This window comes from Agelaius phoeniceus, chromosome 10 (genome assembly GCF_051311805.1).
Source record: "Agelaius phoeniceus isolate bAgePho1 chromosome 10, bAgePho1.hap1, whole genome shotgun sequence".
In the NCBI taxonomy this organism is placed as follows: domain Eukaryota; kingdom Metazoa; phylum Chordata; class Aves; order Passeriformes; family Icteridae; genus Agelaius; species Agelaius phoeniceus.
This window is the reverse complement of record NC_135274.1, coordinates 14,745,121-14,759,839: the sequence shown is the minus strand read 5'-3', so window position 1 is coordinate 14,759,839 and position 14,719 is coordinate 14,745,121. Positions and strand designations below refer to the sequence as shown.

At 35.5% G+C, this 14,719-nt stretch overlaps 1 protein-coding gene across 22 annotated transcripts in view; it reads left to right on the top strand.

Moving 5' to 3' along the window:
- The window catches only part of DLG1 (discs large MAGUK scaffold protein 1), a 141,521-nt gene that overhangs the window by 120,784 nt on the left and 6,018 nt on the right, over positions 1–14,719 (top strand). For 6 of the 22 annotated variants that reach the window (XM_077183952.1, XM_077183957.1, XM_077183968.1 and 3 more), the window contains 8 exons: positions 530–706; positions 1,482–1,551; positions 5,918–6,017; positions 8,337–8,378; positions 9,904–9,939; positions 11,482–11,532; positions 12,947–13,048; positions 13,289–13,461. In XM_077183952.1, the coding sequence (XP_077040067.1) occupies positions 530–706; positions 1,482–1,551; positions 5,918–6,017; positions 8,337–8,378; positions 9,904–9,939; positions 11,482–11,532; positions 12,947–13,048; positions 13,289–13,461 (751 nt within the window). Of the gene's footprint in view, positions 1–529; positions 707–1,481; positions 1,552–5,917; positions 6,018–6,708; positions 6,743–8,336; positions 8,379–9,903; positions 9,940–11,481; positions 11,533–12,946; positions 13,049–13,288; positions 13,462–14,719 lie in introns of all 22 variants that reach the window. The other 16 variants (XM_077183956.1, XM_077183964.1, XM_077183973.1 and 13 more) reach the window with 7 other exon arrangements.

The window sequence follows — 14,719 nt, the reverse complement described above, 5'->3', positions numbered from 1 at the left end:
TCTCTGCCTTTGGGTACTACAGTACAAAGTGGTGAGCAGATATATTTCTAAGGGTTTTTTTCCAGTGAACTGACGATACTGACTTTTATTTTAAAGACAGTACTAAACTGTACTAAATTACTAAATTTAAATTTATAACTTGATATGGAAGTGTATTTTACAGAACTTTTGACTGTGCTCTATGCTTTAAATACTTGTTGTTTTTATCCTAGGCTGACATGTAACTTGCTCTGTGCAAAGTACTTACTGAATTGCAGTAGGTGTCTCCTGTAGAGCTTTTGTAAAGCACTAAAGGTTTGCTCTGGATCAAGTTTTTTCTCATTGATTAAAGCTTAGAAGTGTCTGGGGGTACTGTGCTACACATTCTGTGCGTGTATGAGAGTGTGTTCAGCCTTCTTATAAGTACCTGTCAGAATGATGCCATCATTTATGAATAATACAGGCAGCTTGCTTCATATTTTGTGCTATTCATAGTCTCCTGGGTTTTTTTGCCTTTTTTTATATGTTTAATTCTTTCTTTCCAATGTAGAGCTCTTTTTGATTATGACAAGACTAAAGACAGTGGCCTCCCGAGTCAAGGCTTGAACTTCAAATTTGGTGATATTCTCCATGTCATTAATGCTTCTGATGATGAATGGTGGCAAGCACGACAGGTAACTCCAGATGGAGAAAGTGATGAAATTGGAGTTATCCCAAGCAAACGGAGGTATGGCTTACTTCATTGACTTGGAAATGTCTGCTATGAAACATCTGATTAATATAAATATTGTATATGCTTTTCTCTTTCTTGTTAATTCTGTACCACATCAGCCACTTCTTTGATTCTTTTGTTTTTAAGTAATCTGTAGTAGGATTCTCATTTACTCAATGAAACCTTTATTAAAACCCCATGTAGCCCTAGGAGTTGTGTGCTGAAGTTAATAAAGGTGGTCCACATCCACTTCTGTTCTCACTGTAAGCTGTGGGTTTAATATCAGATAATTAACCATTTATGAAAAGGTGCAAAGTGTGAATGAATTTTATTCAAGTCATGACACTATCCTGAATTCTTTCTACCCAGAACATGAAAAACTGGAAAAACATTCTTTGGTAGCCAATGGAGATGAGGTTTTTGTTGGCATACTGGAGACTCAAATAAGAGTTTAGGTGCTCTGAATCTTAGTATCTGCTATTGATTGATAATCGAGGCTGTTCACTTACTATATTGTGTTTCCTCTTTGCATTCTCTGGATTTATTGAACATGTATAGCCACAAAATACTTCCACATAATTCCAAATAATATACTTCCAAATAATTCCACAGAGCATCACTTGAGAAATGACAGTTTTCCATTAGCAGGCTTCCATTTTCTGAAAGTGTGATAAGCAATAAAATAGGTCCAACAAAAGGTACACCAGTATGCTTCTGCTGTAACAAGAGCTAACTTGAAGTTCTGGAGTTTTGCTGATTTCTGACATTTTTGTGTGTGTTTTTGTGGCAGAGTTGAGAAAAAAGAACGAGCCCGTTTAAAGACAGTGAAATTCAATTCCAAAACAAGAGGAGATAAAGGGGTGAGTTAATTTAGTGCTAATTACACCTGGCATTGTGTATGGTAACGTTTTTCAGTGGTTTTGTGTGTGGAGAATCACTTTCAGATTTGAGTGAAAAGAGTAAATTGTATCAAATAGAAATAAAATAATTCTGAGCACCAAAGCAGACTTTAATTGCCAAAACACTGCAAATTGTTTAAAGGATTAGCACACAAATATATATGCTTCTTAATACTCTAATGCAGCAGGAGCTCTATATCCTTACCAAGTATTGAATTGTGCCATTTCTAACAGCTCTGCACCAGATGTGATCTCTGTCACAGTACATGTGATGGGAATGAGTAGTGAGGCTACTTAGGTAGTAAATAGGAATGTTTGTAGCCAAAATTATAGCCATTTCATAATGGCACAGCAGCCAAATTTTTTTATTGCTTTGAGGGTGAGGCTTTTTTTCCAATGTTTTGGCTGTTCTGAAATTTGAGAAACAATTCCACAACCTTATCATTTCTACCACTAGTATGTGACTAGTAATTTCAAAACTCAGGCCTGTGCATTTGAGATGTAAGAGTCTTTTAAATTAATAATATATTACCATTTCAAAAAATCTGAAGTGTGCTTTAAGCTCCTGAGGAAGCTATTTTTGAAATAGTGATTATATTTTTAATGGCACTAATGCTGTAGCATTGGTTACTCATTATTGTAAATCCCACAAGTGCATTTTAGTAATTTATTTCACATACAATGTTTTCATAACTTCAGAAATCACATACATCAAATAGTAAAGCTTCAGTATTATATCCTGATAGTGTAGGACTGCAAAGTATAAAGACTCTAAAATTCCTATATATATATCCCTCTGCTACATGGCAAAGGTTTCAGTTATTAATGAAATGTCATGTTTTTCCCCTATAAGTATTTGCTTAAAAGAAAATCAGTATCTCTAACTACTTTCTGATTCACAATTATGGTACTGCCCTGGAGATTTACTGGATTATTGGCAGCATTTTTCTGTTTTGGTGCTTTTGTAGTTTGGTATTGGAATAAAATATTATCAACTGACATGGTAATTTGAGTTTGCTTTTTAGAAGTCATATGAAGAGAGGCTTAAATACTTCAGATTCTTTTCAATACACTAAGGAATTTTTCAAATGCTACCATGTTCTTTGAAAGATAATTGCATGGTTTTAGAGGGTGTCTACCAATTAACTGCAAACAGTTAATTACTGATGTGTTTGAAGTAGCTTTTTGACAAAAGCAGAGTTGGTGCACAGTCCCTGTGTACTAACAGAGCACCAAGAAATGCATGGAATACTGAGTGGAAAAGCAACTACGCTTGCCATTGATGTAGAACTGCAGTTCCTTTTCTGTAGTAACATTTCATTTTGCAAACACTTACACTGTTCACAGTCTCTTGCTTCAGCTGTAAATGTTTTAACATCAGAGTTTCTCCTTGAAGTATTCCTTCTGTATTTTCCCAGTAAGTTGACTGCAGCATACATGTCCTCATGGACCATGTGCCTTCCTGTGTCTGTGTGTGCTAATTCTCTATAAACAGGATGAAATACCAATTTTATACAGTTTCTGAAAATTTCTACATTAAGACCTTGAAGAATCCTAGTGATGGCTAACATTAAAATCCATGTTCCTTTCATTGTAAGGAAACCTAAAAAATCTGGAGCAAAAATGGTTACATTTTATTCTTGTTTGTTCCTTTCATACACACATTTATCTCATTTTCTGTGCTGCTTCTGATTTAATATATTCCTGCTTATAATGGCTGTGAATGATTGCCAGTGGGCTTATGAAAAATTTAATGCAATTACTATGCGTTTTCAACTAATAAGCAAATCCTTCTTTTTATAATCATGATATCTTTTAAAAGAAATCTTTTGGCTAATCTTTTATGCAAAATCAGTATAATATTACTTTTATTTTCTCTTTTTTTTGGCAATGGAACTGACTCTGACCATTATACATGCAGTATATAAAGTTTCATATTAGGTCAGGAAGACTTACTGTAAGAAAGTTAAAATAATTGTTATGGAATATTTTCACAACTGTAATGAAGAACTTGATTATGTTTTATGAAGCACAATAAATCAGCTAGTCCTTTAATTTTAACTGTACAGATTCCCCATTCTCACCACCTCAGCTACACTGAACCATTTTAGCTTTATCACATTTGTCTCCTTTTACCAAACTGACAGACTTGCCCAAATGAAACAATTATAGATGTGAGTTCTTTTATTTTTTGAATTGAACTCATTATAGTATTTTTCAGTATACTCAGCAAGGATCTCCTTTGGACATATTTATTTGTTGTCCTTGTTCTCTAGATTACATTACCCTTCCTGGTTGTGAGAAGTCATTTGCAGTGACTTCTGTTAGAGAAGGTCAGGAGGACCATAACATAAAATTCTGCCTGTGCCAAGTATGGTTCCTGCAGGCATATGATTGGCTTGAAACTTCATCTTTTGTCTATGTGTCAGGCTGATAATTTACCAATTTTTACAGTGGAACAACAGTTTTAGTCGAACACAGATGCAAGGCAATTAAAGGTTTTATGGATTTCCTCCTTAGCACAGTATTGTTATTTCCAGAGCTCAATGGCACTGATTGTGCTCCCATGGTACCATGTGCCTCTTTAACACCTTGTAATTTTAAGTAATTTTTTTAAAACATTGGTAATGAAAATATCACTGGAAGTTTAAGTATCTGCTATTGTCAAGCACATCTGGCCAGAAGGATTGTTAGTCCTGTAGCAGGATGCAGCTTTTGTGTTGCACTGTAGGAAAGGAGCACAACTGTAGACCTTCACTTTAGGAAGGCCAAGTGCTAGTTTTCAATTGTACCAAAAAATGTGGCTCATCATTTGAAAAACTCTGTCCTGTTTGACCCCTACTTGTTACTGTCATTCATTCCATACCTGATGCTGGTAGAAAGGATAAAATGCCTTCTGCAGCTCTATTGCCTGTAACAGAGGAATGTGAGCTCACATTGGCTGAGGAAAGACAAACAATTATTTGAAAGCTAACGTGCTCCAAATTTTAGAACCACTTGTTAACAGAGTCTTGAATGCATGATTATTTTATTTTACCATACCTTTTAAAAGATGTTTCTGTGGTGCTTTTCTTACTTCTTGCTGCACATAGGCTCTGCTTGGCTTAGAAATAAATAGTCCCCTACGGCACAGGGTCTCAAGACCAAGTTGGGTGTTTTCTATTTTACCATCCTTTCTACTGTAGTTTTTTTCTGCTAACCAAATGACAAAAATACGACAAATTTTATGTCTTTCCAAAACTGGTCAGATGAGTCACTCATGCCTAAAGATGGAAGGGAATTTCTGCTGATTTAAGTTAGCTGTATTAGCTCTAGTTCTGGGCATAATTGCAATTAAAACATTACTGATTTATTTATACTTTAAGGTTTTTTATTGACTTGGAACACGAAATTAAAGGTGCTGTAGTCACATGATGTCTTCAGCTGAAGATATGGCAGTTATTAGTAAAATCTGTGCTAATTACATATAGACATACATATATAGGAATGAGAATGCATTGATGCTCTCCATCACTTGAGCAAACAGCACAATAATAGTTTATATTTATATGGATGTAAATATCTACGTAAGTAACTCTAGAAATGCTTGTAGCAATTGAGATGCAGAAATTCTTCAGCAACATAAGCAGTTAATGTCAAAAGTTACTGAACATGATCCTTGATATACAGGGTTTTTCATGTGGTAATTATAAGTACACTCTTGAAAAACATAATTGCCTCAATAAACCAAAGAAATTAGCTGGTGTCTTTTCAAGTTAATATTCGTATTAGGATGCAAAATTACATAGAACAGAGTAAGTCCTTTCAGTGAATTTGCAATGAATTGCAATAGTAAAACACTGATACAAGTTTTGGACTTTTTTTAGTTGGATGGTAACACTGCCCAATACTTTTGATGTTCTGTTATAATATCAGTCATTTGCAAAAGCCTCAGCTTGGTTTTTTGGTTGTTTTTTTTAATACTGTAACCCCTAAATGAGATAATATCAGTGATTTAATTGACTTTGAGTCATTATGGTTTGGCCATCTTACAGTAGCCTCGTTTTCCACTTTTTTTAACACTCAGAGCACGCCTATTTGTGAAATACAGGTCAGGCTCTATAGCATGAACCAGTTTTCTCACTACTAAGCATGTGAAACATGGAGGATCCAAGCAAAGCCATGATCCCAGTGTCTGTTTCTAATGAGCTGGGAAGATGAGTGTTAAGCTGAGATGTGCACTGCATAATGTGGTTGTAGGAGTCAGCTTCCGCAAAGCTGCTGCTCTGGGCCTTTGTTCACACAGACATTAGACATCCTTTGTTTTGCCCCTCCTTCTCTTCTTCAGCAGTCATTCAATGACAAGCGTAAAAAGAACCTCTTTTCCCGAAAATTTCCCTTCTACAAGAACAAGGACCAGAGTGAGCAGGAAACCAGTGATATTGACCGTAAGTATGTGGCATTCCATGGAGAGCGAAGCACAGTAGAAGGGCCTGCTAGACTGCACTAGGGTGTTACCATGGAGACAGTTTCATGAGCTGCAACAGGCTGAGGAGCTCCTGGTGCCACTGGCAAACCAGGCTACAAAACCAGGGCAAACCTTTGTTTGCTGTCAAAATCAAACTTAACACAAGAGTATCCCAGTTTGGAATAAACTGGGCAATACTGTTGGCTAACTGGAGGAGATAGCTGCCTTCCAGTGCTGTCAGTGATGCTGCCCTGTTTGTGACTTGGAGGAGAAAGCACAGTATTCATGAAAGTATAATGGAGCTTACCAGCTTCTCAAATCAGTCCCTTTAGACTGGTTTATCAAAGTCATTCATTCTAATTTGATTTTCCTAATGAAGAGAGGTTACTCTGATTTTCATTGTTCTTGCCAGCAGTTTAAAAAAGTGTATTCTCAAAACAGAGTTGCATAAATTTGCTAATTCAGAGCAGGTTCAAAACAAACTGTGTTCTCTGCCATTTGCATTACTGATTGCACTTCATGTGCCAGTCAAGTCAAATTCTATAGACTCATTTTTCCCTGTGATGCTCTAGGAACTGTCTCCTGTCGTAGCGCCAATTTTATATATTACTGACAATTATTTTCTTTGTGATTGTCTTTTTATTGCTTGCCCTCTGGGGACTACTCTGCAGGAGGTCCCTGACGACATGGGATCAAAAGGCCTGAGTAAGTGATCAAAATACTCCCAAGTTATTTTAACCTCCATCTGAAAAATTACTACTTTTTTTTTTGGACAGATCTCTCTGAGATTGGTGCTCCACTGGCAAAAGGAGGTTAACTAAAACTGGTTCATAAGCTTTTCCTAGTTTGTAATCTTTTGGAGTTTTTGTTTTCAGGAACATGTAAAGTTTATGTGACTGTCACATTAGATGGTTTTTTTTTTGTTTTCAGAAGCTTACCAGTGCTTTCTTGTTTGTCCTTAACAGTACTGTGTTTTTAATTTGGTGATTATTTTTTAATGTTACTTATATCGTGTCCTTGTATTTTTATTTATTTAAAATAACCTTATGGCTCTTTACAGTAATAGTACCACCATTGCCGTGCTACTTTAACTGGTAACAGTTTTCACTCCTCTCTCTAGGCTACTGATGTTTACAGCTACTTAAAGCAAACACAACTTTTCCTTAACAAATGCTAGGAGAGTTTTTCTATTTTGAACACTTATGATGCTTTTAGACCAGGTGAAGGGCTGATAGGGGTGACTTGAGGCACTTCTTGTATTTCTATTTGAATCCAGTCAGATTCAAGTATTGCTGCCTACTCTTGGCAGAAATGTTTGTGTGTACATACCCCACCGCTAAATGTATTAAAATGACAAATAAAAAAAGCCAAGACCTTGCTTTTATCACAGATATTAAATACATACACTGTTAGGCACTTATGCAATAGGGAAAGGAGTCTCTGCCCTAAGGGGATGTGGCTAAGGGGCATTAGGGGTAGCATTTCTTCCCAAGGCATAACTGTAAGGTGGTAATGTGTTTGTGAAATTACTTGTAAGGGCCAGTGCACTTCTGTACCTGTCCTCAATCATGAAGTAGAAATTCTAGTAGCTGTAACATTCATTTCTCAATTCTGAAATGGCTACTTTCAAAGGAATTCCTGGTCTAGACTGGAAAACTTTAGCAACATTTATGGCCTTATACTTTGGAACATAAAATCATAAGCAGCCTTTATGGCCTTATGATCATACCTAGTTTGAACTATGTAATATGGTCCAGAAATATCTCTAGATGATTCTGTTCTATAAACAGAACATGTTTCTTGTCTGTTTTCAGCACGGACTTCTAAAAACTGCCTTATCACACCTAATGCAAATTGTGTTACATGCTGCACTATATTTCCTCTAATATAATCCAGCATTTTCTCTACAAGAGACTAAATGTAATCAATAAATTGCTTGCATAAAAGTTGAAATGCATAATCCCAAGGTTTTTACACAACTAAATTCATCCTGAAGTGAAAACTTAAAAATTGCAGGGTTACATGTGAATTATGAATTAGTGTACTTCTTGTAATCTTATTTTATGTGCTATTTAATGTTTTTCTTTTTATTAACATCAATTCCTTTCATATGAAATTAAGCTTGATCCTGAGAGCTATGAGAAGTACGTTAAAACTTTTAAATGCAGTATGTATTGATTTCAGTACTTTGATATCAGTATTGTCTTTCATCTGGATTATTTTTTGTCGATTTTCTTTCTGTTTGACTCATGCCATTGGTGTATGTTCCTTATTTTTTCCCATTGTGTTGCAATTTCAGAGCATGTAACCTCTAATGCCAGCGATAGTGAAAGTAGTTACCGTAAGTGTTTTTAAGTTCTTTGTTTCTTCGGAGCCTTTGTTTTGCAGCTCTTTCTTTGGTTTTGTTTGTCTGTCTTTTCTGGGTATTTACATGTTAAATAGAACTTCCCAGTCAGCTTCAGGTGAAATCTGTATTTGTCTATTTGGTGGAGTACCGCAAATTGTTCCATGTCTTTGTTTTTAAAAAACTCCCTAGAATCGCTGCAAACCTCCATTATGGATATTTTTTATTGTTGTCGGTGATTTTCTTAGTTCAATTTAATTTGAATCCACTAATTTTTTTTAAATTACACAAGCTGTTAAATTTAAAGGTAAATTTAACGCTGACAAATATAATTTTATATAGCTGAGCCTTAATATTGGAACTGTAGCCGAACTGTGTAATCCATTAAATAATGCCATAAGTATCTAAAGTTTTTCACAACTGATACTCAGATTTAATATGTATATACTTCAATGAAAGTACAGATAAGCAAACATGTATTTACCCTTGCTTTCAGCTCATTTATTTTGTCAAGTGTGGGTGCTTAGTATGAACTGTCTTCAAAGCATACGACACACATTCAGTGCTGGAGTCAGTTTTGATAAATCAGCATGCTAGTTCTCTCTTCCTGGAGACATAGTGTCTTCTAAATACTACACTCAGTTTGCTTTTACTGCTAGCACAAGCTCCAGTAGTGGTTGCTGTTACCCCAGCTGCAGTGGCACTCCATGCTCATGGTGGGTAATAGGCTGCATGGTGCTGCTCTGCTGTGCTTCGCCATGTCTGGAACCACAGCCAGGACTGGAATCCCACTATTCATTTCCAGAACAGCTCCCCAGCAAGGCTGCAGTCTAGAGCTGCAAGCCATGGTAGAGCAGAGCAGGACAATAGCAAAGTGGAGGATTTGAAGAGAAACATGAAACGAAGGAGCAGTGAAAGTCATGCAATGGTTCAGTGCTCAGCTCCTGGCTGCCTGCTGTGTAATGGGCACTGCAGAAATACCTAATTTATGTCAGGATGATAAGGAAGGTGGTTCATTAACAGATATATTTGTTTGGCTGTCGATCTTTTCAGAGGTAATGAGCCACATATTTTCTTCCAGATGATGACAATGAAGGAGAGAATGTGTATACATGTATGCAAAAGGCTGGTGTTGTTGCAGACTGTAATTGAAAAGAAACTAATTGAGGGAGGCATCTGTGTTCCCTGAGAATAACACAGAATTGAGCACATATGGAAGTTGCCTTTGATAAACAGAATTTTTTATAGTTTTTAATGGCACACCATTAAAACTATCTAACCATGTCTGTTTCTTCATAAATTTGCTGCTTCCCTCTCTTCCCTCACTTCCAAGGTTTTTCTGAGAGCTAGCTATTTACATTTAAAGCTGGTTATTGGTACTACTATTTTTTACTTTATTGTTACTTGAGAAGCCATGATTTTATTATGGATGTCATGGATTTGTTTGTCTCAATGTGTAATTCTGAGCACTTTTTAATAAAATATTCTTTTAATCTCTTCTTACTGCTGTCTAATATGAAAGTTATCTTGATTACAGATGAGTACGGTTGTTCAAAAGGTTCATTCTATTAATACTAATTTTTCCAAAGAATTGAAAAGCAGTGACAATATATACTTTTTGCCCTCAATCAGGGGATGCTTTTTACTTGTTCTTATCTCTTTAGTAGTTTACATAACTATTCTTTGACCTTTTAGCAATGTGACTTCTCCAAAGAAGTATCTAATTCTAGTGAGCTGGATCTTTTATAGATGAGTTGATAGTTGGTGATTCCCTGTTCCTCTCCCTAGCCTAAAAAGGGTTCTGAAAGTATATACTGTCCTAAAATCCATTTGCATGAGTAACTTTTTGAGATATTAAAATGTACAGGTTGCATGATTTTGTGTCTGTCTTAAGGTATTCCTCACTTGCAACAATTTAGGAAATTAAAGTCTTCTTTCATGTATTGCTGTAGGACAGTTTGAATGCAAATTTATTGCAAAATAAGAAAAATATTTCTGTTAATGAAATGGTAATATTTAGATTTTAAATATCTTTTTGCATTTGCTTTGAAATAGAGACTAGATATATAGAAGCTCTAGATGCATTTATAAAAGCCTTCATCTGCCTTCTGTTTCTACATAAACTGTGGTGTAGCCTTGGTATGTTCCTTTGCCTGTTTTAAGTATGGCTTATGAGCATCAAAGGATGTTCCAAAATTAGACAAGTGAAATATTGGAGGACTGTATTTTCTTCAGTTAAAGCAATGTCATGTAATTCGAGCTTGTGTCTTCAGAATTATAAATTCTCTGCTGTCACAGTTAATTTTTAGTTATTTCGTTAAAATTAATTTTACTCAGAGATATAATGTTAGACTAGAAGCAGTCTTTTAGAGAGATGGCAACTGAGGTATATTTCAAATGCTTTCACTAACATTTACAATGCCTACAGCTGTCAAAACTCAAGATTCTGTTATTTTAGTTTCATTCACTGCTAATGTGCTTCCTGGAGCTGAGAACAATCCAAAGCATTACTTGCTTTCAACTTTGTCTTTAAAAATTAATTTATAAAATAGTAGTTGTTTAGTATACACATTCATAGCTTTCTTGGTAGAATTATAGTGGCTGAAGATGTTTATGGATATGCCAATTCACAATAAAGTTAATGGAGGATCTGTTCACCTTGCCATACATGCTTGCCAGCCACGTATAAATATGGAAAAATGTTCTTGTAAATGCTGCCCTCAGAGTGTGGAGAGCATCCCACTGCAGGAGGCTTTGCTCTAGCAGTGAATGACAGCATGCATGCATTGCATCCAGGACTCGTGGGGAGCAGCACCTCAGCAATGCTTGGAAATTCTCCTTGTGCTCGATGCCAGCTTGACATGCCAGCTACACCAGGAACTCCTTTCTACTCTCTGTGTCTTATGCTTTAAAGCTCAGTGTTTGGCTTAGCTTTGTGAGGTCTAGAATTCATGGCTCTCAAAAGGTGTCCCTCATCAGCATCATTGTAATGCATATTGCTGGGCAGTGTCTGTATCATCATAGTCCATGGAATGACTCCCTTGAAATATGTTCCTTTAGGAAAAAAATACATTGATGTGTCTTTGCCTTTACATTTTAGGTGGCCAGGAGGAATATGTGTTGTCATATGAACCGGTCAATCAACAAGAAGGTTTGTAGCTCTCACTCAGTATGAAATAATCTGAATTGTTAGAATGCATTGCATGCCCTTATGTACTAAGTACCAGGATAAACTTCTTCACCCTTTTAAAGTGTAAACTTATGGTTATTCAAATTAATAAATTATAAAGGCATAAATTATTAAATAAAAGCTCTGAATTATTTAGTGCAGAATCCAAAGGTGTGCTACTTCAATAATTCTTGTGTGGTTTATATTGTGGAAGGAAAGTACAGTATGCTTAACAGCTTTGTCAGTGAGAACCTCATAAATGATAGTTTCCTTCTGTTTCATATTGCTTTAGCATTCTCACTGTTTCTGGCACAGCAAAAAGCATGTGAATAGCTCATTTGTCTATTTACCAACTTCAATTGAAATGTCTCTAATCAGTCTCCCATTTCTGTATGGCTTTCTTATATGGCTAATTTGGTTAATAATTGCCAAGGGATTTTTTTCAGAAAAAAGTAAAATTTAATAAAATGGAAATCACTAGGAGAAAATATTTTTTCCCACTTGCATTTAAAAGAATTGCTTTTTACTGATTTCCAGTGGAACGGTTTCCCCTCATCAGAGGGGCTCACAAAGGGAGAAACAGCAGAGATGTTTGTTATTTAATTAATAAGTTAATAGATACTGGATTCAAGACATTCCTCTTACAAATACAGTAATGCAATAGAAAGGAAATAGCTCTGAGTCAAATGAAAATATATTTAATAGGCCAGATTTTAATTAATTGGTACTTACTTGTGCAGACAGATTGAACCTAAAATTAAAATTTGTACTGCTGAAATTACATGATGGTGGCAAGATACTCGGGCATTATTGTCTTAAAGGTTCTTACAGTGTGATTAGACATAATCTGCTTAAACTTACTTTTCAACCAAAATACCTTTATTATAAATAATTAAACTACTTTCAAAAGGTACTACACTAAATTTTATAAGGGTGTTAATAGTTACAGAAACTATTTATATTTGAGTCATTTTGTATGTGAGAGCTTAATTGTGGCCTTAGAGGAAAAGAAGCTTATCTCAACACAGACACAGAATTTTATGAATGGTGCTGCTGCTTAGGTGCCTCTTTGAATTGAAAAGATTTTCAAACCTCTCCTCTTTCATTTTTCCATTAGAATTTAGGATGTTACTTTGTGAGAAGGTTTTTTTTTTCCCCAAAGGCTTCATAATTTAAGACTCATTTTCAATCACTGAGAATGATAATTTGAGAGTGAAAGTCTAACATCTTACTATGACTATGATTGATGTTCTTCACTGTGTTTCTATTCTCTTTAGAAGTACATATTCTTCTAAGTATTAAAATCATTGCTAGGTGAGAGAGCTTAATTTGATGAACTCTTAAAATTTAACAGTCATGTGAAATACAACTGACATTATTCCTTTATATTTATTAGTCAGTTACACTCGACCTGTGATTGTTTTGGGACCCATGAAAGACAGAATAAATGATGACCTGATCTCAGAATTTCCAGACAAATTTGGCTCATGTGTTCCACGTAAGTCTCAGCAAATACTAAAGCAATTTTAGATTATATTTTTCTCCTAATTTTTTATAGAAATCCTCTGTATGTTGGGTTAAAAAAAAAGTTAATATATTGTTTAAACTTTATAGGCCTATCTTAATATCAATCTCTTTGTAACAATTTTGCAGTACAAGTGGGAGGCTTTTTGGATATTGTAAGAAAAAAAGTCACTGTTTTTTGTTTTGCTTTAAAACTACTGGTTTATATTTAAAGATACTACTAGACCAAAACGAGATTATGAGGTGGATGGACGTGATTACCATTTTGTCACTTCTCGAGAGCAAATGGAGAAGGATATTCAGGATCACAAATTCATTGAAGCTGGCCAGTACAATAATCACCTCTATGGAACAAGTGTCCAATCAGTGCGGGAAGTAGCAGAAAAGGTAAATCAGTGCCACTTACTTTCATTTGCTGAGCTGATTATGTGCCTGTGCTGACAGGGAGAAAGAGAAGAATGGCAAGAAGCCATTAGGAGCATTCTGAGTTTTAAAGGAATTTGTATAAGGCTAGAAATAAAGTGTATTGTCACAGATGCACAGGGAAATAATGAAGCTTTGGAATAATGAAAGCGTCATGGTTAAATTGTGGGAAAAAAGCAACCATAATGTTGTAAACCCTCTTATTTAGAGAGAATACAGAAGAATTAACTGCAATTATAGGCTAATTAGCCTAGCTCACATACACAGATCATTAACTAATGAAGAGTAGTGCTGGTGCAGTTAATTAATATGAGGATCCTCTTGACATAGACCTGTGCAAAAGAAAACTTACAAAAATGTTATTCTTTGGGCTCCTCATGGTTTTAGCTAACAAAGAAGAGAGTAAATGTAAAGAATTCAATTTTATAAGTATTTTTCTATAACTACCCATATATTTTGAATATTAACCTTGCTGTTTCTATCCCAAAGTGATTTGAATTAACTATTTATTGCAAATTCTAATTATTTCTAAAGTCTCACTGAAGTTGACTTGATCTGTCTGAAAAAAAAAAAGTGGGAAAAGGGAAGTGTATTTCTGAGAATAAGGTGCTTGTCTTAAAGAAAATCATGTGGTGAAAATTTTTTTTGCAAATGTTCCATGTTGAGTTGATGAGTGTTGTTCTGCTGGTGACAAATCCAGTACATCTACAGAAGCCAATGTTCTCTGATCTATATGAAAGAAGGGCCAGCTATTTTCTAGGTGGGAACTCCCAAGTGGGGGCACTGTCAGTCTGGACATGCAGAAGGTAAGTGTGGGTAGTAACCCATGTGCCACAGGGCTGCACTTCAGTCCTCTGGAAAACTCTGTAGCCCATTTTGACCAAATGGATGAGTATTGCTATTTCTGGCAACTGAATTTACTGGAAGCAAAACCAGGGCAAACACAGTGAGATTCTGTGGGGCAAATGATGTTTTCTTCTCCTGTCTTTGTCACCATAAGAAATGGAACCTGGGCCCATGGGACAGAGTGAGAAAAGGAAAGAAAATAATATTAATTACAGAATTGTTGAAGTAAATGAACAGCATTTTGTATTGGAGGCTGAACAAAGCTGTGAAACAATCATTTGTGGTTAAATGATGAAATTATTGAATAGCTTAAACATTATAAATCTGTTGGCATTTGCTTTACAAATACAATCCTTCAGTTCCATCCTGGACCTGA